The 21,075-nt window shown below is 31.5% G+C and overlaps 1 protein-coding gene and 1 long non-coding RNA gene across 2 annotated transcripts; one reads left to right on the plus strand and one right to left on the minus strand.

Moving 5' to 3' along the window:
* Nucleotides 1-270: 270 nt before the first annotated feature.
* LOC111215348 lies at nt 271-1,582 on the minus strand. Its single transcript, XR_002664335.2, has 2 exons — nt 1,279-1,582; nt 271-930 (listed from the first exon to the last, which is right to left on the minus strand). It is a non-coding gene; the product is annotated as an uncharacterized LOC111215348 (long non-coding RNA).
* Nucleotides 1,583-5,593: 4,011 nt separating this feature from the next.
* On the plus strand, nt 5,594-9,675 carry LOC106449519 (alpha-barbatene synthase-like). The gene is made up of 7 exons (XM_013891266.3): nt 5,594-5,979; nt 6,094-6,376; nt 7,665-8,046; nt 8,123-8,344; nt 8,453-8,591; nt 8,672-8,920; nt 9,246-9,675. Exons 1-7 carry the CDS (start codon nt 5,875-5,877, stop codon nt 9,537-9,539), a joined length of 1,674 nt encoding a protein of 557 aa, XP_013746720.1. The 5' UTR covers nt 5,594-5,874; the 3' UTR covers nt 9,540-9,675.
* The last annotated feature ends 11,400 nt before the right edge of the window (nt 9,676-21,075 follow it).

The following is a 21,075-nucleotide window of genomic DNA, read 5'->3' on the forward strand; positions in this document are numbered from 1 at the left end:
TTAAGTGATGGTCCAAATTAAAAAAAAAATCACACATGAAAGAAGTCATGACTTCTCTTTTAATATATAAGATTGATAAATTAGGGTGGGGCACAGGCCACACCTCCTCTTGCTTTGGGTCCGCCCCTATGACTATAGTGCTATATGATATTTCATAAGTTCACGAAATTCACAACAATCTCCATACCGATTGGGTAAGAATGTTGCAAACAACTCGACGTGTTTCACGTTTAAGATATGTCCTATCTTTGCAAATGAAGTGAAGTGAACAAGTTGTCTTCTCCTAACTAACTAAAGCATTATAATTAATAATATTTTAAACGTGACAAGTGACAACAAAACCAAACATATATATCTAAAAAAACATTTAAATCCCACTAAAACATTATAATTACAATTTTAATTTTTTTTGTCAACTTCATATTTCATTAAATCTAAAGAGTATAATTTTTATAACTCTATACGATTACAAATATGATACATGTGTAGGTCGGTGAGCTATGTATCATCCACGTGGCATAAATGGGATAAGCAGATCTAGATCTTTCGGTTTGCTGTCGGGAAAGATGCCGATCACTTCCGATGATATAGTTTCATGTTACCATCTTCAGTTTTCGATTCACCTTGATATTGTACTCCTTATATTTAAACTTTCGCATAAAACCGTTTCTAGAAAAAAAAAACCCCGTCTCTACAAGCCTGAAACCCACACAATTGCCAGTGATTTAAAAGCAGGGAAACTCTAATTGAATCAAGGAGACCCTTTATTGGACCAATTTCATAGAAGATGTCAATTCTTCTAAATCTCTTTTCACTCGATCGAACGTTTCCAACATCACCATCGTCCTTTCCATCTGAGATGCTCCACTATTGTTGACTTGTAAAGTACTCTTAATAATTAAGAGATAAAGAACCTCATAGAAAAGGGATCTGTGCACAACCAACAGAGAATATGAGGTTCAAGCCCAAGCATTGACGGGATATATTTTAGCCTAGCAAAAGAGAAAACAAAAGTCGCCAGCGCGAACAATTAATCCGCTAATCGGAAAAAAAATAAAGTCGCCTAGCGAAGATATTATCGATCTATAGATCGAAGAAAGGTAGATTTAATATAATAGAAGATGCTAAAACAAAAGAAAAATGGATGGTTACCGGTGGCGAATTGCTCACCGGCCACCAGAAACTATTTCAGTTTTTGCGTAGCCTAGAGAAAAGTTACAATTTTTATACTATGACACCAACCAGGAGTTGGTCTAGTGGATAAAATGCTTGAATTACCTAATAGAAATTTAAGAGGCCATGAATTAGTTGAAGTAAATCTTTTCTCCTTGAAAGAATTAATTTAAAATGGTTACGCCTCACATTCAAAGGCTAGGAACCACAATCAAGCTAATACAAGTAGCAAAAAGAAAAGCGAAAGTGTAGGACAGTTGTTAATGGTGAAGAGAATTAGATATTTTAGTTGTAGTGAATATTTAGTTAAAAAAAGTGTTCACGTCAATGTCCACATATATGTATATATAAAGTATATAAAAGTGGTTAGTAAAAATTTTAAAAATAAATGAAATTGTAAAAATCATATAAAATAGTAATATTTCATTACAAAAATAATTTATTATTTAGAATTTGAAATTCTAATACCTAATATAATAAATTTAACACATAAAAATATTATAAAATTATATAAACTATAATATATATAATTTATATATAATTCTTTAAATATATGTATATATATGTATCTAATGGATCAAATTAGATATACGTTCTTAAAAATATTAATATTTTTTATTTGCTTTGTTTCTTACAGATATTACATTTTGATATTTGATTTGCTTCATAGTACGATATTTGAATTTTTCAGTTCGAATCAAAACGGATAACGAATCGAATCAAAAATTTACTAATATTGTGCCCAGTCTATCAGTAAATAATAAAAATAATATATGTATAACTGGACTTTCGATTCATTATCCGTTTTGATTTGGATCGGAAATCTGGATAATGTGAGTTTTATTGGAACCTTACATTTGAGTTTTATATTTAAAAACAAAACGTAAAGTACATAGTGTGAACACATTCATACAATCAACCTAGTAATGATATATCGCTACGAAAACATGTTGTAATGCTTCAAGATTAAAATAAAGGGGATATAATCAAATTTACAGAAAAACCAGATTTGTGTAAATGATAAAAACGTACTTATTATTAACAGAGTTCAGCCAACTTTTCTATATCTACGAAACTATTTCAAATATTTTACTATAAACCCATAAAATTTAGCCAATTACATTTTGGTCAAAAAAAACCAATTACATTAAAATTTATAGTTAATTCTGGAAAATCTGAGCACATATCCTGAAATATAATTCATCCAATACTCAATATTCTAAGTGTTACGTATATTAGATATTATGTTGGAAAAATGACGAAAGTGTGAAGACGGATCAAACATAAAAAACATGTGTCAAATATGAAGATGGGCTAGTTGAAAAGCAAAAAATCCCATAAACTATAGAGAGAAAATCAAAATGTATTGTGTCATTTGAACCACCTTCATCTCAAGGAGGTCCCAAAAATCCCAAAATGTATGGTGTCATATGAAGATGGTCCGCCTCAGTCTGCTTGAACGACTTCTTCCTCTTGTCTTTCTTTTCTTTTTTATTGGTTTACTTACAGACATTTGTTTTCCCTTTCATCTGTTTATTTGTTTTTTTCCTTTATTTTTATTGGATTTTCTAGAAACAAAAGATATCAAAACTTAAAAAATATATAAAAAATAAAAAATTGTATATTCTAAAGTTTAAATTTCGTAACATGGATAATTTCTCAGTTACCTTTGATTTTTCCATTTAAACTACTGTGCATGTTCCATATATTCCATATAGTATAGTTTTGACATCTAAAAAATTATATCATGAATATTATACTATTTTATTTTTCTGATTAATTATGTTAGAGTATTTTATTTACATTTTGTGTGTTGTGATGTGACTGTAGAATCAATATTATATTTTTCTAATTTTGAGCACAAAATATAAAAACTCCAATAATTTTATTCAATCCATAAATTTATTAGTGTCTCAAATTCAAGTTTTTTTCAATAAAATAGAATATAATTTTTTGTCTTAGGTAAATTATATAACTATTTTAGTTTATAAATATATAGCATGTTGTTATACTATAAAAATAATAATAAAATGAAATTTATTTAATCAGTTAATTCTATTTTATCGAATCCACTTAAGCAACTCCAACTATAACACCAAATTTAGTCTTGTAAAAAAACCAAATTTGGTATTTTAATATTTAATTAATTTGTTTCATTTCTAATCACAAAACTAAATTTCACCAAAAATAATATTATACAGTATTTTTATTTTCATAATTATCTTTGTTTTATCAAATTTGTTTAAACACAACCTTTTTAAACTCACTTTTTATAATTATATTTTTTCATTGGTGTAAATATTAATGAAAACTGATATATTTTTCATTTTTATTAGATATATGAAAGTATAGTGAACAAAAAAAAAGATATATGAAAGTAGATGTTTGTTTGGTATTTGAATTATAAGAGTATTAGTTCTTCTGAATTTGTTAAAAAAAGTTATAAAATAATTCCATAAAAAGATACAAATATGATTCTTTTCCCCATATATTTGTCAAAAACTCACAAATTAAAATTATTAAACACTATCATTTTTATTTTAGACATGTCATTATTTTATCATCTAAAAATCTCTACTATTATAAACATACACACATATATATATCTACTCTATTAAAATAGAGTCCTATTTGAAATTACCATGGCATATTTTTAATTTGGGCTTATTAAACAATGTTGTGACTTAATATTAAAATATGTTTCATATACAAATTTATATGGTAACCAACATACTTAAACTAAACCAATCTTCATGTAAACCACCATTTAAAAATTCGGTTTAAGTTTTGGAACTGTTCAAATTGTGTTTCATTAATATAAAATATACTCTATTAATTTGGTTAGTCAATATTTAGTTATATGAACAATCATAATCGTTCCCAAAATTTACCAAAACTTCCAAAGCTACGTATTACATCATCAACACCACAATGTTTATTAAATCTAGATAAACAAAAAGGCAATTCGTTCAACTAGAACTCTGGCAATAACAATTGTCTTGGAGTCGATAACATATATCTCTTCAAGGTTTAACAAAAATTCAGAGTCATTTAATCCTGAATTCTGATCCTGCTTTATCAAGAAAATTTGCATATGAATGACCAAGATGAATAACTTTTGTCTTTGAGTCAATAACAAAGATCTCTTCAAGGTCTCACAAATTCAGGGTTGTTTAATCCTCTGTTCTAATAATGCTTTGTCAAGAAAACCTGCATATGAATGAACAAGACGAAGATGAAAACAATATTCTCAAATATCATTTTAAAAATGTTTTACATCGACAATTAATTTGTATATTTATGTATACAATTAAAAGATTTTATGTTGCATCATAATAGTGGAAAATTATATGTTTCATACAGTAACCATCATTTTATATTAATGAGTTAGTCTAACAACATTTTAAAAATACATAAAATATGTGAAAACGTTTTAGTATCTATGCATATTGTATAAACTTACTACATTGATGGAAAGAAGATACAGAACAATTGACACTTTCTTATCTGTTAAATGGTTGCTACAAAAACCTCCCTAAATTTCTGGTACGATTCTAGATATCTTAACAATTAATTTAAACTCAATATTTTCTGAACAATCATTAATATCATTAATATATTGACAAAATATCTTAGATTTTACCTAGATTACGTAGTAAAATAAATTACACTATTAAAAATACTTTTGATGAAACTTTTCATTAGCACAAACGAACCATAAACAACGTAAAAATGAATCTTTTTTTCAATTGGCTCCTTTTAAACTTATCACCTTGCTAAAAGGTGTAAAGCACAAACGAAAACGTAAAAAATGAATCATTTTTCAATGGCTCCTTTAAAACATATCACCCTTGCTAAAAGGTTGTAAATTTGAAATTAAAATTATTTAATATCATATATATATATATATATCATAGTTATTATAAATAGTGATCTAAAATAGAAAATATTATCATCTATACCAGACACACAAATTTCAAAAAAATCTTAAATCTTACAAATATATATTTAATTATAAAAAATACATCAAATAAAAAGGTAAAATTTACAAAACGGGTTGGAAATTTGGTAAAGTTATGTATTAGATATATATTTACTACAAATAAAAACAAATACAAATGAATAGTATAAAATAAGATAGTATCAATAGAATTTTCAAATTTTTATGATTCTAAGAAACTAAACGTGTTATGATTTAAAACAATTATCATGTATCATGTTTATCATAAAGAAGGTAAAAAAAATAAACCATTACTATAATAAAACTTAAAGACAAATAATATTTTTACTAAAAATATATTTACAAAATAATTTCGCCCTTGAAAAGGGCGGGTAAATATCTAGTAACTAAATTAAAACTTGCATGAGGCCTCTAACGGGCTGGCACGGCACTGTTTAGAAGCAACCCTGCAATAATAAAATTTAAATTATGTTTTCTCAAGTATATACTAATATAGTGGACCGCGAATATATAAACCGTCGGCAGCTATTCTCTCAAGAAAATAGAAGATATACTAGGCAATTTAAACAAGTATCTCGTGTTTTCTTAGTCATTTTAATTTTTGGGTAATGTATTTACTGTTTTCTCTGGTCTATATATTTGCTTCCTAAAAATCAATTGATCATTCGTTACATCTCTGTATTTTAGTGCTCTTTCTTGTTCTTCCCACCACTGCCTTTTTTCTCTCATTTTTGAATTACATGGAAGCAAAAAGAAAAGTTGATCATGAAATTGGTTTTGATTTCACAAAATTGCCACCATCTAAATGGGGTGATCACTTCCTCACTGTGACCGTCACTGACTCGGTGCGTCCAAATATTAGTATAATATAAACTAATATAGATCATGCATCTGGGCATAATTAATTCGTTGTACGTTACATGCTAGTCTAACGATCTTTGAGTTGTATTAACTATTAGGATATTGATGCTCTTGCAAATGAAATTGAGGTACTAAAGCTTAAAGTGAGGGACATGCTAATTTGGTATTCGGGAGATGATGGCGAGGCGACCAAGAGAAAAATTCTTATAATCCATTTTCTAGTCAGTCTTGGTCTGGCATATCATTTCGAGAATGAGATTGAACACATAGTGAAAATTGCTTTCGAGAAGATAGCGGATTTGATCGCTGATGAGAATGACTTGTACACGATTTCTATCATGTTTCGCGTTTTCAGAACATATGGTCACAACATGTCATCGGGTAAGAAACTTGAACATGTCATATAATTGAATGTTTTGTGTTGAATGTTTATCATTTGATATTAGCAGCGTTAATGAAAATATACATATATCTATCAAGAAGTATGCATGTTTTATTTTCATAGGAAACTTAACTAGAAATAATTATTTTAATAATTTTATCTTTACCTACAATTTTCAAAAGGTTAAAAACACCAACTGAAATATCAAACTATCTTGCTTAAATCCAGAAGTATAAAGAGATGGTATTCATTACCTTGCACTGTAAGTTATGTTGGTTGCCTATTTTTGTTTTGGACGGTGAAACAATCAAATTGATATGTTCGATAAGCAACTTGTAGTTTGATAATTCTATAAAAAGCGGAAAAGTTTCTAATGTTTTTGTTTGTAGAACATAATCGCTTTTTTTTATTATATGACGTTTTAAAGAATTTTTTTCACTGTAAATTAGATAAAATTTTCAATGCAAATTTATTAATTTTTATGCTATATAAAATTTTATATTCTTTGGTTAACTTTTCTATTGGTTGAATTATGATTAGGTGGATAGTTTATGATGTTTTTGGTTAGAAAAAATACAAAATTAATTTTTTTCCTTAATTTGTGTAAACAAATCTAAATGTCATAGTAAGAAAAAATGGAAATAGTGTCATTTAGGTGATAATATATATTAGTACATCTATATTTGTAAATACATTTGTGTCACAGACTACAATTTTTCTCTTTTATATAGATTACAATTTATTTTATCTGTCAAATTATTTTTTTCAACTTAGATTTAACGTTTGAACATTGCTCCAGAGAGAGCTTGACGAGGTTTTAGCATATGTGTGTACACTCTAGATATTATTTGTGCTGATAATTGGTTAGTTTTAACAATAATTTAGATTAGAAAGACATGGTATTCATTACTTTTTTTCTAATCATCAAAATATTTAATAAAATATATTTTCATATAATTTTAATATCATTTTTAATATTTCTTTGCAAGTATATATAGTTTTTGCAAACTATAATAAAATGAGATAAAGAATTTTAAGATTTAGTAATTTTGTTGTTAGTTTAATTTTTTAAAAATTAGAATATTCTTAGAAATTTGAAGATATTTTTGTTATAAATATTATATAATTATAAATTTTGTGATTTACAAATATAGTATTGGTAAAATCAATAAATTTAAAAACCAGGGTTTGAAATATGTCTGGTCTGATAGATTTAAAGTTTAATAACCGTTCGTTGTAAAAAAAAATACAATCCATAAGTGTAACAACACGGTTGTTTTCAAGTAGATGTGTTCAAAAGATTCAAAGAAGATGATGAGAAGTTCAAGAGATATCTAATAAATGATTTCAAAGGGATGCTAAGCTTTTATGAAGCACTACACCTCGGAACAACAACGGATTATATCTTGGATGAAGCATTGAGCTTTACACTGAGCCACTTGGAGACAATAGCTACAGGTCATTTAGCAAGTCCAGGACACATTTCAAGGCTTATACAAAAATCACTTCACATACCTCAACACATGAACATTGAAGCACTAGTTGCAAGGGAGTATATTTCATTTTATGAACAAGAAGAGAACCACGATGAAACGTTGCTCAAGTTAGCAAAGCTCAATTTCAAGTTCTTACAGCTTCATTACTTCCAAGAACTAAAAACAATCACCATGTATGTGAATATTCAACTATTTTTAGCAAGCTTTCTTTGTGATTTCATATTTTAACATGTTGTACACATTTTTCAGGTGGTGGAGGGGACTAGATCATACATCAAAATTACCACCTAATTTCAGAGAAAGAACCGTTGAGACTTGGTTAGCGGCATTGATGATGTACTTTGAGCCGCAGTTTTCACTTGGGAGAATTATGTCGGCTAAGTTTTACTTAGCAATCACATTTCTAGATGATGCTTGCGATACATATGCTTCTATTGACGAAGTTAGGAATCTGGTTGATTGTATAGAAAGGTACATTAATTTTATATATCCTGAAAATTTATAATGTTGCATTATATTAATCAACAAGCTAGGCAGATAGCTAGTAATGAGTTAACTGTTGCATTCTTCTATCAATAGATGGGACCCTGATTACATGGGAGAACTTCAAGGTCACATGAAGACGGCCTTCAAATTTGTGATGTGTGTTTATAAAGAGTATGAAGATATATTGAGGTCACAAGGAAGATTATTTGTCTTGGAGGAAATGATAGAAGAGGTTTGTGCTTTCAAAAGCTTAAATAATTAATATGTTCACATAAACTGCTGGCTGGTAACATTATGTATTGTTGATATTAGTTCAAGATACTTGTGAGGACAAACCTCCAACTTGTCAAATGGGCACGAGAAGATTGCATGCCTAGCTTTGATGAGTATATAGAAGCTGGTGGAGCTGAGATTGGTTCGTATGCGACCATAGCTTGCTCTATTATGGGACTTGGAGAGATTAGTAAGAAGATAGATTTTGAGTGGCTAAGATCTAGACCAAAGGTCGTCCAAGTTCTAGCCGCAAAGACCCGTCTCATGGATGACATAACCGACTATGAGGTATTAATTATCAAGACCCACATTATATATATATATATATATATATATATATATATCATTTTAGTTTGTCAGTTACTGAAATAATTTCAAAACTATTAACTCGCAAATATGTTTTTAGGGTGATTTGGAAAAATATGGTTCAGCTTGACAAATTAAGAATTGATTTGGTTTAAATTCACGGTTTACTGAATTGTGTGTGAAAAAAAAATCTACTTGAACATACAAAACATTTAATTCCCTTTTGAAAGCTTCCTTGGATTTAATTAAGTTTTGCTAATATATCCAGCTCATATTTCATGGATTAGATTGTGGTTTATATGATCAGGAGGATATTGGTAAAGGTTACACTGCAAACGCACTCAACTATTACATAAAACAACATGGAGTTACCAAAGAAGAAGCTATAAAAGTGTTTGATAAAATGATTAAATATATCAACAAAATCGTTAACGAGGAGTGCTTGAAGACAACCCACATCTCTCGTCGGGTTCTTAACCAAATCATCAATTACGGACGTTCATTAGACGTTCTATATACATCTGACGATGTCTTCAACCACCGTGAAGGCATGCTCAAGGAGTATATCACCACTTTGCTCGTTGATCCAATACATCTTTAGAGTTTAGACTGTGGAAGTCAAAGCATAACCTTCTTTGGGTTTCGAATACAATGTTTTAGTGAATTTATGTTTTATAAGGCAAATGTATTTTGTTATGAAGACTTCACACTCAAATAAAAACATCTTGGACAATCTCCATCAGGTTTAGAGTTGTTGAGACCACAATGGCAAACTGTTTGACTTTAAACCATAATCAAACACACAAACTCCGACACATTCTCTGACACATTCGTTGATGACACATTCGTTGACGTAAGTTAGAAAGTATAAGTTTGTAGAATAATAGAGAATAGAAGAAGAACGCGGAAAATATAGAAGATGGACACAAGAAATTGTTTACCTAGAGTTCATCTAGATACTGCTACATCTCTTGGGCCTAGCAAAGAGGCAATCCACTATAATCTTAAGAACAAAGATATAGAACCTCTCTCTCACAACGAAACTTACAAACCGAACCAAACTGGAACTTTTCTTGGACAAGGGAGAAAGAGAGCACACGAGCTCCCCTTATATATGAGGAGTTTATTACATTTAACCTAGTGGGATTAACGCATTGGCCCGTTTCAATAAATCTATTAGGAAACTTTCCAAAATACTTCCAACTTCCATAAACCATGAAAGTAATATTTCCAGGATCCTATCAACTTCCATAACTTCATAAAAGTGATATTTTTCTTTCCAAATATGACGACTTTGTCTTGATTTAAGTTATGCGATATTGTTTGATTTTCATAACCAAATCCTGACGAAGTCCCTGACGGATTCCTCGACGTATATTCCCTGATGAATTCCAACAAACTCTACCTTGATAACATCAAACATGATTCACTACTTAGGTTAAGCAAACTCGTGCTTTGTTAGGGGATGTCGAATGCTCCTCAATGTTAGGACATCCCAAGGAAGTTCACCGCTTCTCAAACTTCTTAACCAGAACAACCTTGGTTAATATATCAGCAGGATTCTTAGAAGTACATATCTTCTTCACACTTACATCACCTCGAAAAATAATATCCCTGATGAAGTGCATCTTTTTGCTGATGTGTTTAATCCTCTCATGATACACATTGTTATTTGCTAGACACAATGCACTTTGAGGGTCACACTGTAACACCCCCGAACCGTTTTAGATATCGGTCAGTCAGCCAGGCAACAATCAAACAAGAACATGCCCGAACGACCTTCCTCTACCAAGTCCGAAAGTGTTACGGCGGGTTGAGAATAGACTTTCCAAGTCACAAACATAATTCTGTAACCCAGAATATCCATTCAAAACTCGTTTCCTCTAATCTTCGGCCTAAGGCTTTGCAACCCATACCAAATCATAGAGTTGTGTTAGGTTGGACTAACCTAATATCAGATTCAACACGTCACTAATATAAAACATACTTTATTCCATATATATAAAACATGAAGTTCACAAGCCAAAAATATTATACATATGGTCCATGGACGCAGTCGAAAGTAAAACATACATTTATATATCTTGAAAATGAGTCTTTAGCAAAAGATGTCCAATCTACACCAGCTCCTACAGTTCCGCGAGTGCTACGGTCTTTTCTACTGGTCACCTGCAAAAGGATGCGAAGAGTGAGTGAACTAGTTTTACTCAGTGAGACAGGGTTCCCTATCTAGCATATACAACTACCCGTCATTCTTAACCCAACCCAAAACACAAGTAAGACGGATTGTTCAACAATCAATAAAGCATGACCGATTTAAGCAATAAATCATTAAACCATAATAAATCAAAACACTCTTTAGGAGTGTCACATCAATCAACCATATATATATATATATATATATATATATATATATATATATATATAAATATATATATATATACTCCTAGAGTCCAACAGAATCATTCTTCCTCCACATAAGGGACACCGGCTATCCCTTCACTATTACACCACACAGGCGTAGACGCTTGGGAGTCGCCCGGTCACGGTCCTTAATCGGAATCGCCGTGCCCCGGTCCTCTATCGGACTCGCCGGGGGCTGTCACATTCACGTGTGACACTCGGCCTTGGTGATCAAGCCAAGTTCAACCGAGCCCACCACTTTTCGGACCACGACCGGCTTAGTGGTACCATTTGAGGAAGCAATGACCTGCAAACTACTACTAGAACCACCACGAGGTTCTCACATAACAGTACCAACACGAGGTACACACTATAACAACATATAATAATCACACATTCACAATAATTCGAGTGCTTAGACTAGTCTTGCTATCCACTTTGCCAGACATCGTCTCAAGCCACGGATCCACAAACTGACACCTAGACCGGTCCGGCTATCCTAGCTCGGAAGACGTCTCTGATGTCAGGAACCTTCATTAAAAATTCATTAATTAACCGTGACTCACAGTGATTAAGCGATGTGGCTCAACTCTTTGATTCCGGATGTTGACCAAACCCTTTTTCTCCCCTCCAAATCTTCGTCTTGGTACTGTGATGTTAAATCCCAAAACCCAACGTCAATGTCTTGAATGGACTGGTCTTGGCTGATCAGAACTCGGAAAGAACATTCCTTCACTTCTGGACAGTGTTTCGAAACTTCCCAACAGTTTATCAGTCTTCAAAAATGTCTATACTTCTAAAGCACCTCACTTCTTTTTCTTTCTCCCTATAGCCACGTTTTTCTTTGGTTTATATGGAATGAGATCAGTAAAAATGGTGAAGGGTGGCTGGGTATATATAGAAATTGCCAGCTAATAAGAATGAGCCACCCGATCGCCTGTGTGTTGTCCTGCATGCTTCTGGTCGCATGTGTGGCGACACATGGGCGTCCACATGCCCTGTTGCATTTCTCCTTTACATGCCAGGGGACACCACCACGTCCACATATCTCTCAGCATGTCTGGGGTTCATGCGTCGCGACACACGGGCCTCTGCATGTCGGTTCGCATGCAAAGATCACAGGTACTGCGACACCTCATGCTTCTGTGTGTCGAGCTGCATGGAACTGCTTCATGCACGTCTACACCTCCTTCTTGTGTTGACACTCAGCAGGTAAAATGGTTGACACCACGTCCTGATCCCTTAGATCAAGCCACCTAGAGCTTTTCGGTCGATTTACGCGATTTCGGTCCTTCTGGTGAATTTGCGTCCCGCGTTCAATCTCGGATATTTTTCCGCTACCATTCTGATGAGCTGAATATTTTTTATAGACTCCAGACTAACCTTAACCTTGAGGATACAAATTTACCAAGCCTTCGGCTTCCCCGAGAAATTCGATAAAACCGAAATTAGGGTTTTTTTTTTTAAGATGGAGTATTACTCACACGATATCTCCACCGTGTCTTGCTTGAATCCAAGCTCTTCTGCTAATCCCCTTAACCACATTTCTTCTTTGACTGCTTCATCCAGCATTATATACTTCCCTTCGGTCATTGACAGAGCCACTACACTTTGTAAACTTGATGTTCGGCTGATTGTATTCCCACCAGTCATGAAAACATAACCTGAGATAGACCTTCTCTTGTCCAGATCTGAAGCTAAATCAGAATCACAGAAACTTTCAACCATAAACACCTCATTTTTCCTGAAGTACAGTTTCAGATTTTGTGTTCCCTTCAGGTATCTCAATACCCACTTAACCGCAGTCCAGTGAACCATCCCATGCTTGCTCATATACCAGCTAACCAACCCAAATGCATATGACAGATCACCCCACGTACCTATCATAGCATACATTGTGCTTCCGATAGCATTAGCGTATGTAATATCATCCATACATGTCTCTACTTCATCATCATCTACGGCAGACAATTTGCGTTGACACACACTGACTCATCCATGTCGAATACCCTGAGAATATTCTTGATATAACCAGATTGAGATAGTGTCAGAATCTTCTTTCCATGATCTCTCTCAATATTCGTTCCCGAAATTCGCCTTGCGGGATCTAAGTCATTCATCTCAAATCTGCCGCTAAGTACCTGCTTTACCTTCATGATTTCTACTGCATCCCTTGACGCAACCAACTTATCATCCACATATAACAATAGATAGATGTATGTACCCTTGGTTACCTTATTGATATAAACACAGTGATCATATTCACTCTTCACAAATCCATGACTAACCACAAACTAACCAAAACACTTGTTCCATTGTCTTGGTGCCTACTTTCGTCCATGTAAATCTCTTCTTGTCCACAATATCTTCTCCTTTAACCTGAAACCGTTCTGGTTGCTCCATGTAAATCTCTTCTTCAAGTGTACCATGAAGAAACATAGTCTTTACATCAAGTTGCTTAAGCTCCAAATCCAGATACACTGAAATTGACAACAAGAACCTTATGGATATATGTTTTACGACGGGTGATATACTATGGATTTTACCCATTTTTAGCCATGATATATAAGTGTTTTAGGAACTATCTATGTTGTTTTCAAGGATTTTTAGCACTTTTACAAGTTCATGGGTGATTTGGAGAAAATGATGATTTCGGTGTATTTTGGAGATAAAATGAGAAAAAGCTCGAAGCTGACCATCAAACCCGTTCGAGGTCGACATTCGGATAGGGAAGCGTGCAAAGCTTAGCCGGCTTAAAATCTAAGTCAAGACATATTTACGTAAATGCCCTGGCGACTTTTAACCTAATATTTATGTGTTCTGCCATTGTACTAGGCAATACACACTTTCTTTACTTTCTAGTTTTTACACAGCAAACTATTCCTAAGTTTTTTAGTAGATTTGGAGAGAAGATCCAAGACTCCTTTAGAGATTTGTATTGCAACTTCAGTATTTCTAACTTTAATCTATTTATGAATCTTTTATTGATTACTGTTATGAATTGTTTTGCTATGTCTGAGTAGTTCTCCTTGTTAGGTTTAGGTTCAAATAGGATTATGAAGGATTAGCCCCAAATATAGAATTGGTGAGTTGTTTGTGATATTCATCAGTTGAATTGCTCTTATTGCTTGTGTTCTAGAGTAGCTAACTAGAACCCTGAATTTTGGATAATCGGGCGCAAACAGAATTTGATCTAGGAAACCTAGTGAACATAGTTCAAACCCGCTCGATAAAGCTTGCTGGAAGGTAAATCGATCGACAACGCTCCTTTTCATGATTTAGCAACAACATCTCGTGGGAAAAATTTAGTAAAAGGATTCACTAGGTTGTCAGCCGATTTGATGTAGTCTATTGTGATTAAACCAGATGAGATAAGTTGTCTAATAGTTTTATGTCGTCTTTTGATGTGATGAGATTTACCATTGTATGCGTATAGCTGGCATATGTTTCTCCCACATAGAAATATCTTCCAAAGAAATTTCTAAGCCATTCAGCTTCTTCTGCTGCTTTTTCTAAGGCTATGAACTCAGAATCTATGGGGGATCTGGCTAACACTGTTTGTTTGATAGATTTTCATGATAATTTTTCTCCTCCTAGTGTAAAGACATATCCACTTGTAGATTTTGAGTTTTTAGAATCGGATATCCAGTTAGCGTTATTGTATTCTTCTAAACTGTTGGTTCTTTACTCTAGTGAGGCCCAAAATCTTTGGGTACTCTCGTTATAGCTTTCCAGTGTTTGTGACAAGGATTACTTGGATATCAACTCAGTATGTTTACTGTGTGCGCTAGATCTGGTCTAGTAGAATTGGTTAAGTACATGAGACTATTCGATCAAACGTGCATACTCGTTTTGTGACACTGATTCACCTGAATTCTTTGTTAAGTGAAGTAAAGGATCTAACGGAGTTTTTTGCCGTACCATTAGAGTAATTTTTAAATCTCTCTAATATTGTTTGAGCATAATGAAATTGGGTTAAGATAATTCCGCTTGAATTTCTTGTGACTTTACATCTGCTAATCTCAAGTCTTTCATCTCAAATTTTCCTTTGAACATGTTCTTTGTTTGATTGATAATATCTTTATTACTTCCAATAATGATCATATCATCTACATATAGACACAACAAAACATACATATTTTTGGTAGTTTTGTAGTATATGCATTTGTCACATTCATTAATTTTGAAACCATTTGACATCATTGTATTGTCAAATTTTTTGTGCCATTGTTACGAACTTGTTTAAGCCTATAAAGTGACTTTACAAGTTGGCATACTCTGTCATCATATACAAGAATGACAAAACCCTCAGAGATTGTTTCATGTAAATTTCCTCTTATAAATCATCATTTAGAAAGAAAAAAAAACAGTTTTTACATTTATTTGATGGATTTCGAAGTCTCTTAAAGATGTGATTGCTATCATCAGTCTTATTGATTATCAAATATATTTTTTTATGAATTATCATCGATTGTTATTTCTTATCATAAATTTTCTTATTTTTTCAAAAATTCTTTTTCTAAATATAAAATATACATGTTTTCTAAACTTTAAAAAATATATATAATTATTTGGTATTATAATAGCTCTTTAATTTTTTTAATAATGATTTTTTCATACTGTGTTGTTTTACTTGTTTTTATTTTAAGTTTTCCATGATCTTTTTCACATGAAATTAATTGTCTCAAGTTATTCGTCTACTATTTTGTGATTTGTTTTTAATTTTTGGTTTACTATCCTTTTCTTAACAGTTACAAAGTAAGTGTGTGTGTTGTATAAATGTATTTTATACATATATTTAATAATCTTATCAACGTATATAGTATTTCTAAATTTGAATTTTATGAAGTAAAATTATTGATAATCTATGTCCTTATAGCTAGATAATTTAATAGAATTATAAAATCAATGAAAACTAAACTTTTGACTAACAAAGAATTTAACATAGAATTAAAAATTTATTAAACCATAACAAATAATTTTACTAATATTTTAAAAATCCATAAAACTATCAATGAAATCTCAATTTTTTTTTAAAAAAAATATCTTTTAAAATTCATCTACCAATCTGAAAGTGTATATACGCTAACAAATAGGCACTACAAATTCAAACAGAGAGCATTACATTTTGACATACTTTGGGTTGTGTTTTTTACACTTTGACATACTTTAAACTTGTAGAGTACGTTGAGTATAGAAGTTGTCTTCAGTCTAACCAAAATAACCTTAATGAAATTCTGGATACGAAGTCGACGTAGTTGTGTATATGAAATCAATGAAATTGTGGATGTGAACATGGTTGAGGGATGGTGAAAGGTTTTTTAGTTGTGGTGAAGAGTAGTATGATTATGAATATGGGAGGGCATGTCGCGGTGGATAGGAGATTTGAAAAAGAAAGATATGGATGGAGGCATGTGGTCATGGATAGCGGATGAGAGATGATTAAGGTTTTAGTGGATGTGGTCAATAGTGGTGTAGACAGGTGATGGGTGAAGGTTTTGTTGGTTAAGACTACTCGATTTTGGGATTCTGAACCACCATAAAACACTCCATGATCCATGACCGCTGAGCATCATCACCATATGACCCTCCATGCCTCCATGATTGCTAACCACTTCTTTAACCACCACAACTTTCATATCCACATTCACAAGCTCCACTTCCTTTATTAGCTCCTCCACCATCACCTCCTCCATTCACTCCGACTTCTGATCCACCTCCACGGCTCTACCTCCCGCTCTTCCTCCTCCATTCATCCCGACTTCTGATCCACCTCCACGGCTCCACCTCCAGCTCTTCCTCCTTCACCACCACCATAAGACCTTACCTCTACTGGCCCCACAGCATGGCCACTATAACAATTAGGTGCTCCACCGTAACCACGTTTCCACCTTATCCTCTCCACTAACATCCCCACTTCCACCTTATTCTTTTCTACTAGCGACCCTTATCAGATTGTATGAAACATCGGCGTGAAAACTGTAATCGCTATAGAGTAGATGTGGCGGATTAGGGTTTTAAGGATCAATGAAAAAAGAGATTTTAGGCTATAAAATTTTTTTGGGAAATTTACAAGCACAAAGTATCTCACATGCTGAAAGTATGAGTGGATGTAAATCCCCTATACATTATTTGAAAAGTAATTTTGTCACATGTCATTTCTACAATCATTTTTACAAAAATAATATGACATAGCTACTAAAATTAATGACATGGCTTATAGCTTAATATAACATGGACAATTATATTTAATGTTAATTTATATTTTTGTTAATTTTTTTAAAATATAGTAATAACTCATATATTACATTTAATGTCGATTTATATATTTGGAAAAAAAATTAGAATCCCTTATATACTAGATCACAAGTCACTCGACCAATTCTATTTCACCACCTAAATAATTCTTTTTTTTTTCAAAAACAAATATTGAAAAGAAAAAAACAATCGAAACAAACACTTTATTTCTTCCCTCACTTCAGAAAAAAAAAAAAAAAGCAAACTTATTGTATCAGCATCAACCATTACGTACATGCACAACCATGATCGCCACCACCTCCTCCATTACATCAACCTTAAATGAATAACTTCTACAAAAATAAAATTACTTCAAACTGTTTACTTCATCCACGAAGTCACAGAAATGATTTCATCTCTCCCATTCTTTTGATTTGGAAGCGACAACATCATATCTTCTTTTCTTTTTTCTTCTCTTGATAAAGACTATTCTTCAATCTAATGGTTTTTGAAGTTAGGGAAACGATAAAAATTGTGTACAAAATAATTCTGCAAAATATTAAGCAAAACTTACAGATGGTTTACAAAAATTCACAAGTATACATTGGTAGGTGGTGCATACGAGTTCGTATTATAGTTATTTAGCAAATGATTTAGCATTAAAGTTATGTCTCAACATTTAGTTATTTGATGTTGTACAGTTTTGAATTCTTTTTAGTTTGTTTTGTAGAAGAACCGATGTTACCACATCTTCACACGGCCATGACTTTCTTCCTCTGAACAAAGCTCTCGACTAAAAACGAAAGTCAATAAGCAGACTAATTAAAAGTGAAATGAAGAGGTATGAATGTCAGAAAAATCAAACTTAATTACAAGAAGATTCTCTGCTTAGATTGAAGAAACAAAACGAGATATTCTAGATTAAAGTCGACACAACTAAAGAAGAATGGAAGAGAAGGAAGACTCTCAACTCACATACCGCTCACGTTTTGATAAATAGGTCAGATGCAACCTTTTAACCATTCAAAGGAGCATTAAACAAAACTTTGCCAATGAATTATTTTTCTCTCTTTAAACATCAATAAATGTAAAAAAAACATTTTATGCTTGAAATTTCTTAAATATCAAATTTGTACAACCTTTAAGTGACTATTTTGAACAGTATTTTATGTAATAAACTAGAGGTTGGCCCGCCCTACGGGCGGGTGATTTTACACTAAAATAATTTTATATCAAAATAAATTTTTATGTTATAAAATATTTGAAATTTTATTTTTTACTGGATATAATAAATGTAATCTCTTTTTATTCTAAAATTATATTTTAAATTTTATTAGATTTTTTTGGTTTTGAATTAAAAAGACCACTAACAATTCTATTTTGTCAGAAAACACAAAATTATTAAATTAAAAATTAAGGAAAATATAATTTTTTATATTTTTAATATTTTTTATATTTGATTTTCATTTCAGTTTGATGTAATTGAAGAAATCTAAAGTAAGAACAACTAATATTTTTTTTATTTCTAAGAGTATCAGATTTTAATATTATTACAATAACTAATTTTTCACGATAATAAATTAATACAACCACCTCCAAGCTAAATCAATTTAAAATCAAATCTAATGTGATAAAATTATAAAAAAAGTTATATTTTAAAGCAATATATGAATTGTTTCAATGATGTCATAAATAATAATTACAATATATTATGTAACAACAAATGATGTTTTATAATATATGTTTGTTTCAGTTTATATTAGATTTTCAATTTATAATGAAAATTTTCTGTAGTTTCTAATGTTTGACTAATTATGTTTTTGTAGATTATTTTAGCATTGGTTGAACTTTTTATAAAAAAAATTGTTGGAAATTTCCCTCATCCTAATTGAAAATATTTTTATAGATTAATGGTGTTATATTTAATATAAGTTCTCATTTTTTATATTGTAAGCTAACAATTTGGATGTATGGTTTGGCCAATTATTTTTTTCAAGTATTTCAATTTTGTCTAAACATCACTTGAAACAATTTGGTTGTCTCTATGGCATTCGGTTTTTGGTTTGATTCCGATTTGTTTTTTCGGTTTTTGTTTTTTTTGTTACAAAGAAAAACTATTTAATTATTTATGAATTTCAGATTGGCTATTTTGGTTTTTGTTTCGGTTTGGATAACGATGGTAGAAACTGACTAATATCCTATAAATTCTGCGTCCACTTCGGGTTCGGTTGGGTTTTTTTTTGGATAATTCGGTAAAAAGAGTTTTTTTTTATATTATTCAGATAAACTATATGTATTATTTGAGTTAAAATATTTGTTATAATCTATTGGGTGTTCGTGTTTTTTGTTACATTTGAAAGTGATGATAGCGTAATTTTTTTTGACTTTATAAAATTTTGTCTGTGAAAAAACTACTGGAGTATAAATTTGATGTGTTGACAGTGAGGTTGTATATTCGATTAGTTGATTTAGTTTATACAACAAAATAATTTAATTGTGTATATTAAGATAAATCGTTTGGTGAGATAGGATACAATTTGTATTGTTGTTAGGAAATTGGACAAATCTGCTCTACTCGTTCGGTTTCGCATGTTTCACATCAATTCTGATTCAAATTTTGACTTAGGGGGCGACTGGTTTTCCCGCTACCACCCGCAAACGCAGCTTTTGCGGTTGCTAGCGGTTTTCGGCGGTTTGCAACAATCACTCAAATCGCTCTAAACCGCTTCAAACCGCTCCGAATCTCATAAATTCAAAAGCTGGCTCCAGCTAGCGTTTGCGGTTGCGGGCGGTTGCGGAAGGGTAAATTTTTTTTTCAAAACAATATATATACAAAAGTAAAAATATTTAATAAAAATTTAAAATTGAAATTATGAAAATATTAAAATATATCTATTATATTTTAATTAATATTATAAAATTTTATAATAAAAACAATTTCAATCAATTTTCAAAAATTAAAATTATAACTTTCTAAATATAAATTTTATATTTATTATAATTTTATGATTTTTGATATTTTTATAATTATATTAAATGTAAATATTGTTAATTTATTATTTGACTGTTACCGCATTTGGTAGTTAACCAGTCATAAGTCACCCGCAAACGCACCAATTTTTAACTGCAATACCAGTCGTACAAATCTCTTAAAATCGCTAGAAACCGCAACCTCCCGCATGCACAAACTCCCGCAACTGCAACCGCAACCACTGCGTTTGAACCAGTCAGGCCCTTACTTAGACTCGCGAGGAGCCAATATTACACTCGCACTTGTTTAAGTCATAATAAACACTCGTTAAAAAAAAAAAAAATCCTCGAAGCAATGAGCCAGCTTTACTTTAATTAAAATGAATCCCGTTTAAGTCATAATAAATACTATTAAAAAAGTTACATGGCTGAATTAATGCAAAACTATATCCTCATTACAGGAAAGAATCAAAAGTTGACTATTAAGCGTTCCTTTTCAAAGATTACAACATTAAGACTACTAGGTG

This window comes from Brassica napus, chromosome A4 (genome assembly GCF_020379485.1).
Source record: "Brassica napus cultivar Da-Ae chromosome A4, Da-Ae, whole genome shotgun sequence".
Taxonomy (NCBI): domain Eukaryota; kingdom Viridiplantae; phylum Streptophyta; class Magnoliopsida; order Brassicales; family Brassicaceae; genus Brassica; species Brassica napus.

Bases quoted from the DNA above. Each gene is read 5' to 3' on its own strand.
- LOC106449519 (XM_013891266.3), top strand. From the start codon at position 5,875: ATGGAAGCAAAAAGAAAAGTTGATCATGAAATTGGTTTTGATTTCACA. The intron at 5,980-6,093 runs GTGCGTCCAAAT...ATTAACTATTAG, and splicing joins CTGTGACCGTCACTGACTCG to GATATTGATGCTCTTGCAAA. The intron at 6,377-7,664 runs GTAAGAAACTTG...GTTTTCAAGTAG, and splicing joins TGGTCACAACATGTCATCGG to ATGTGTTCAAAAGATTCAAA.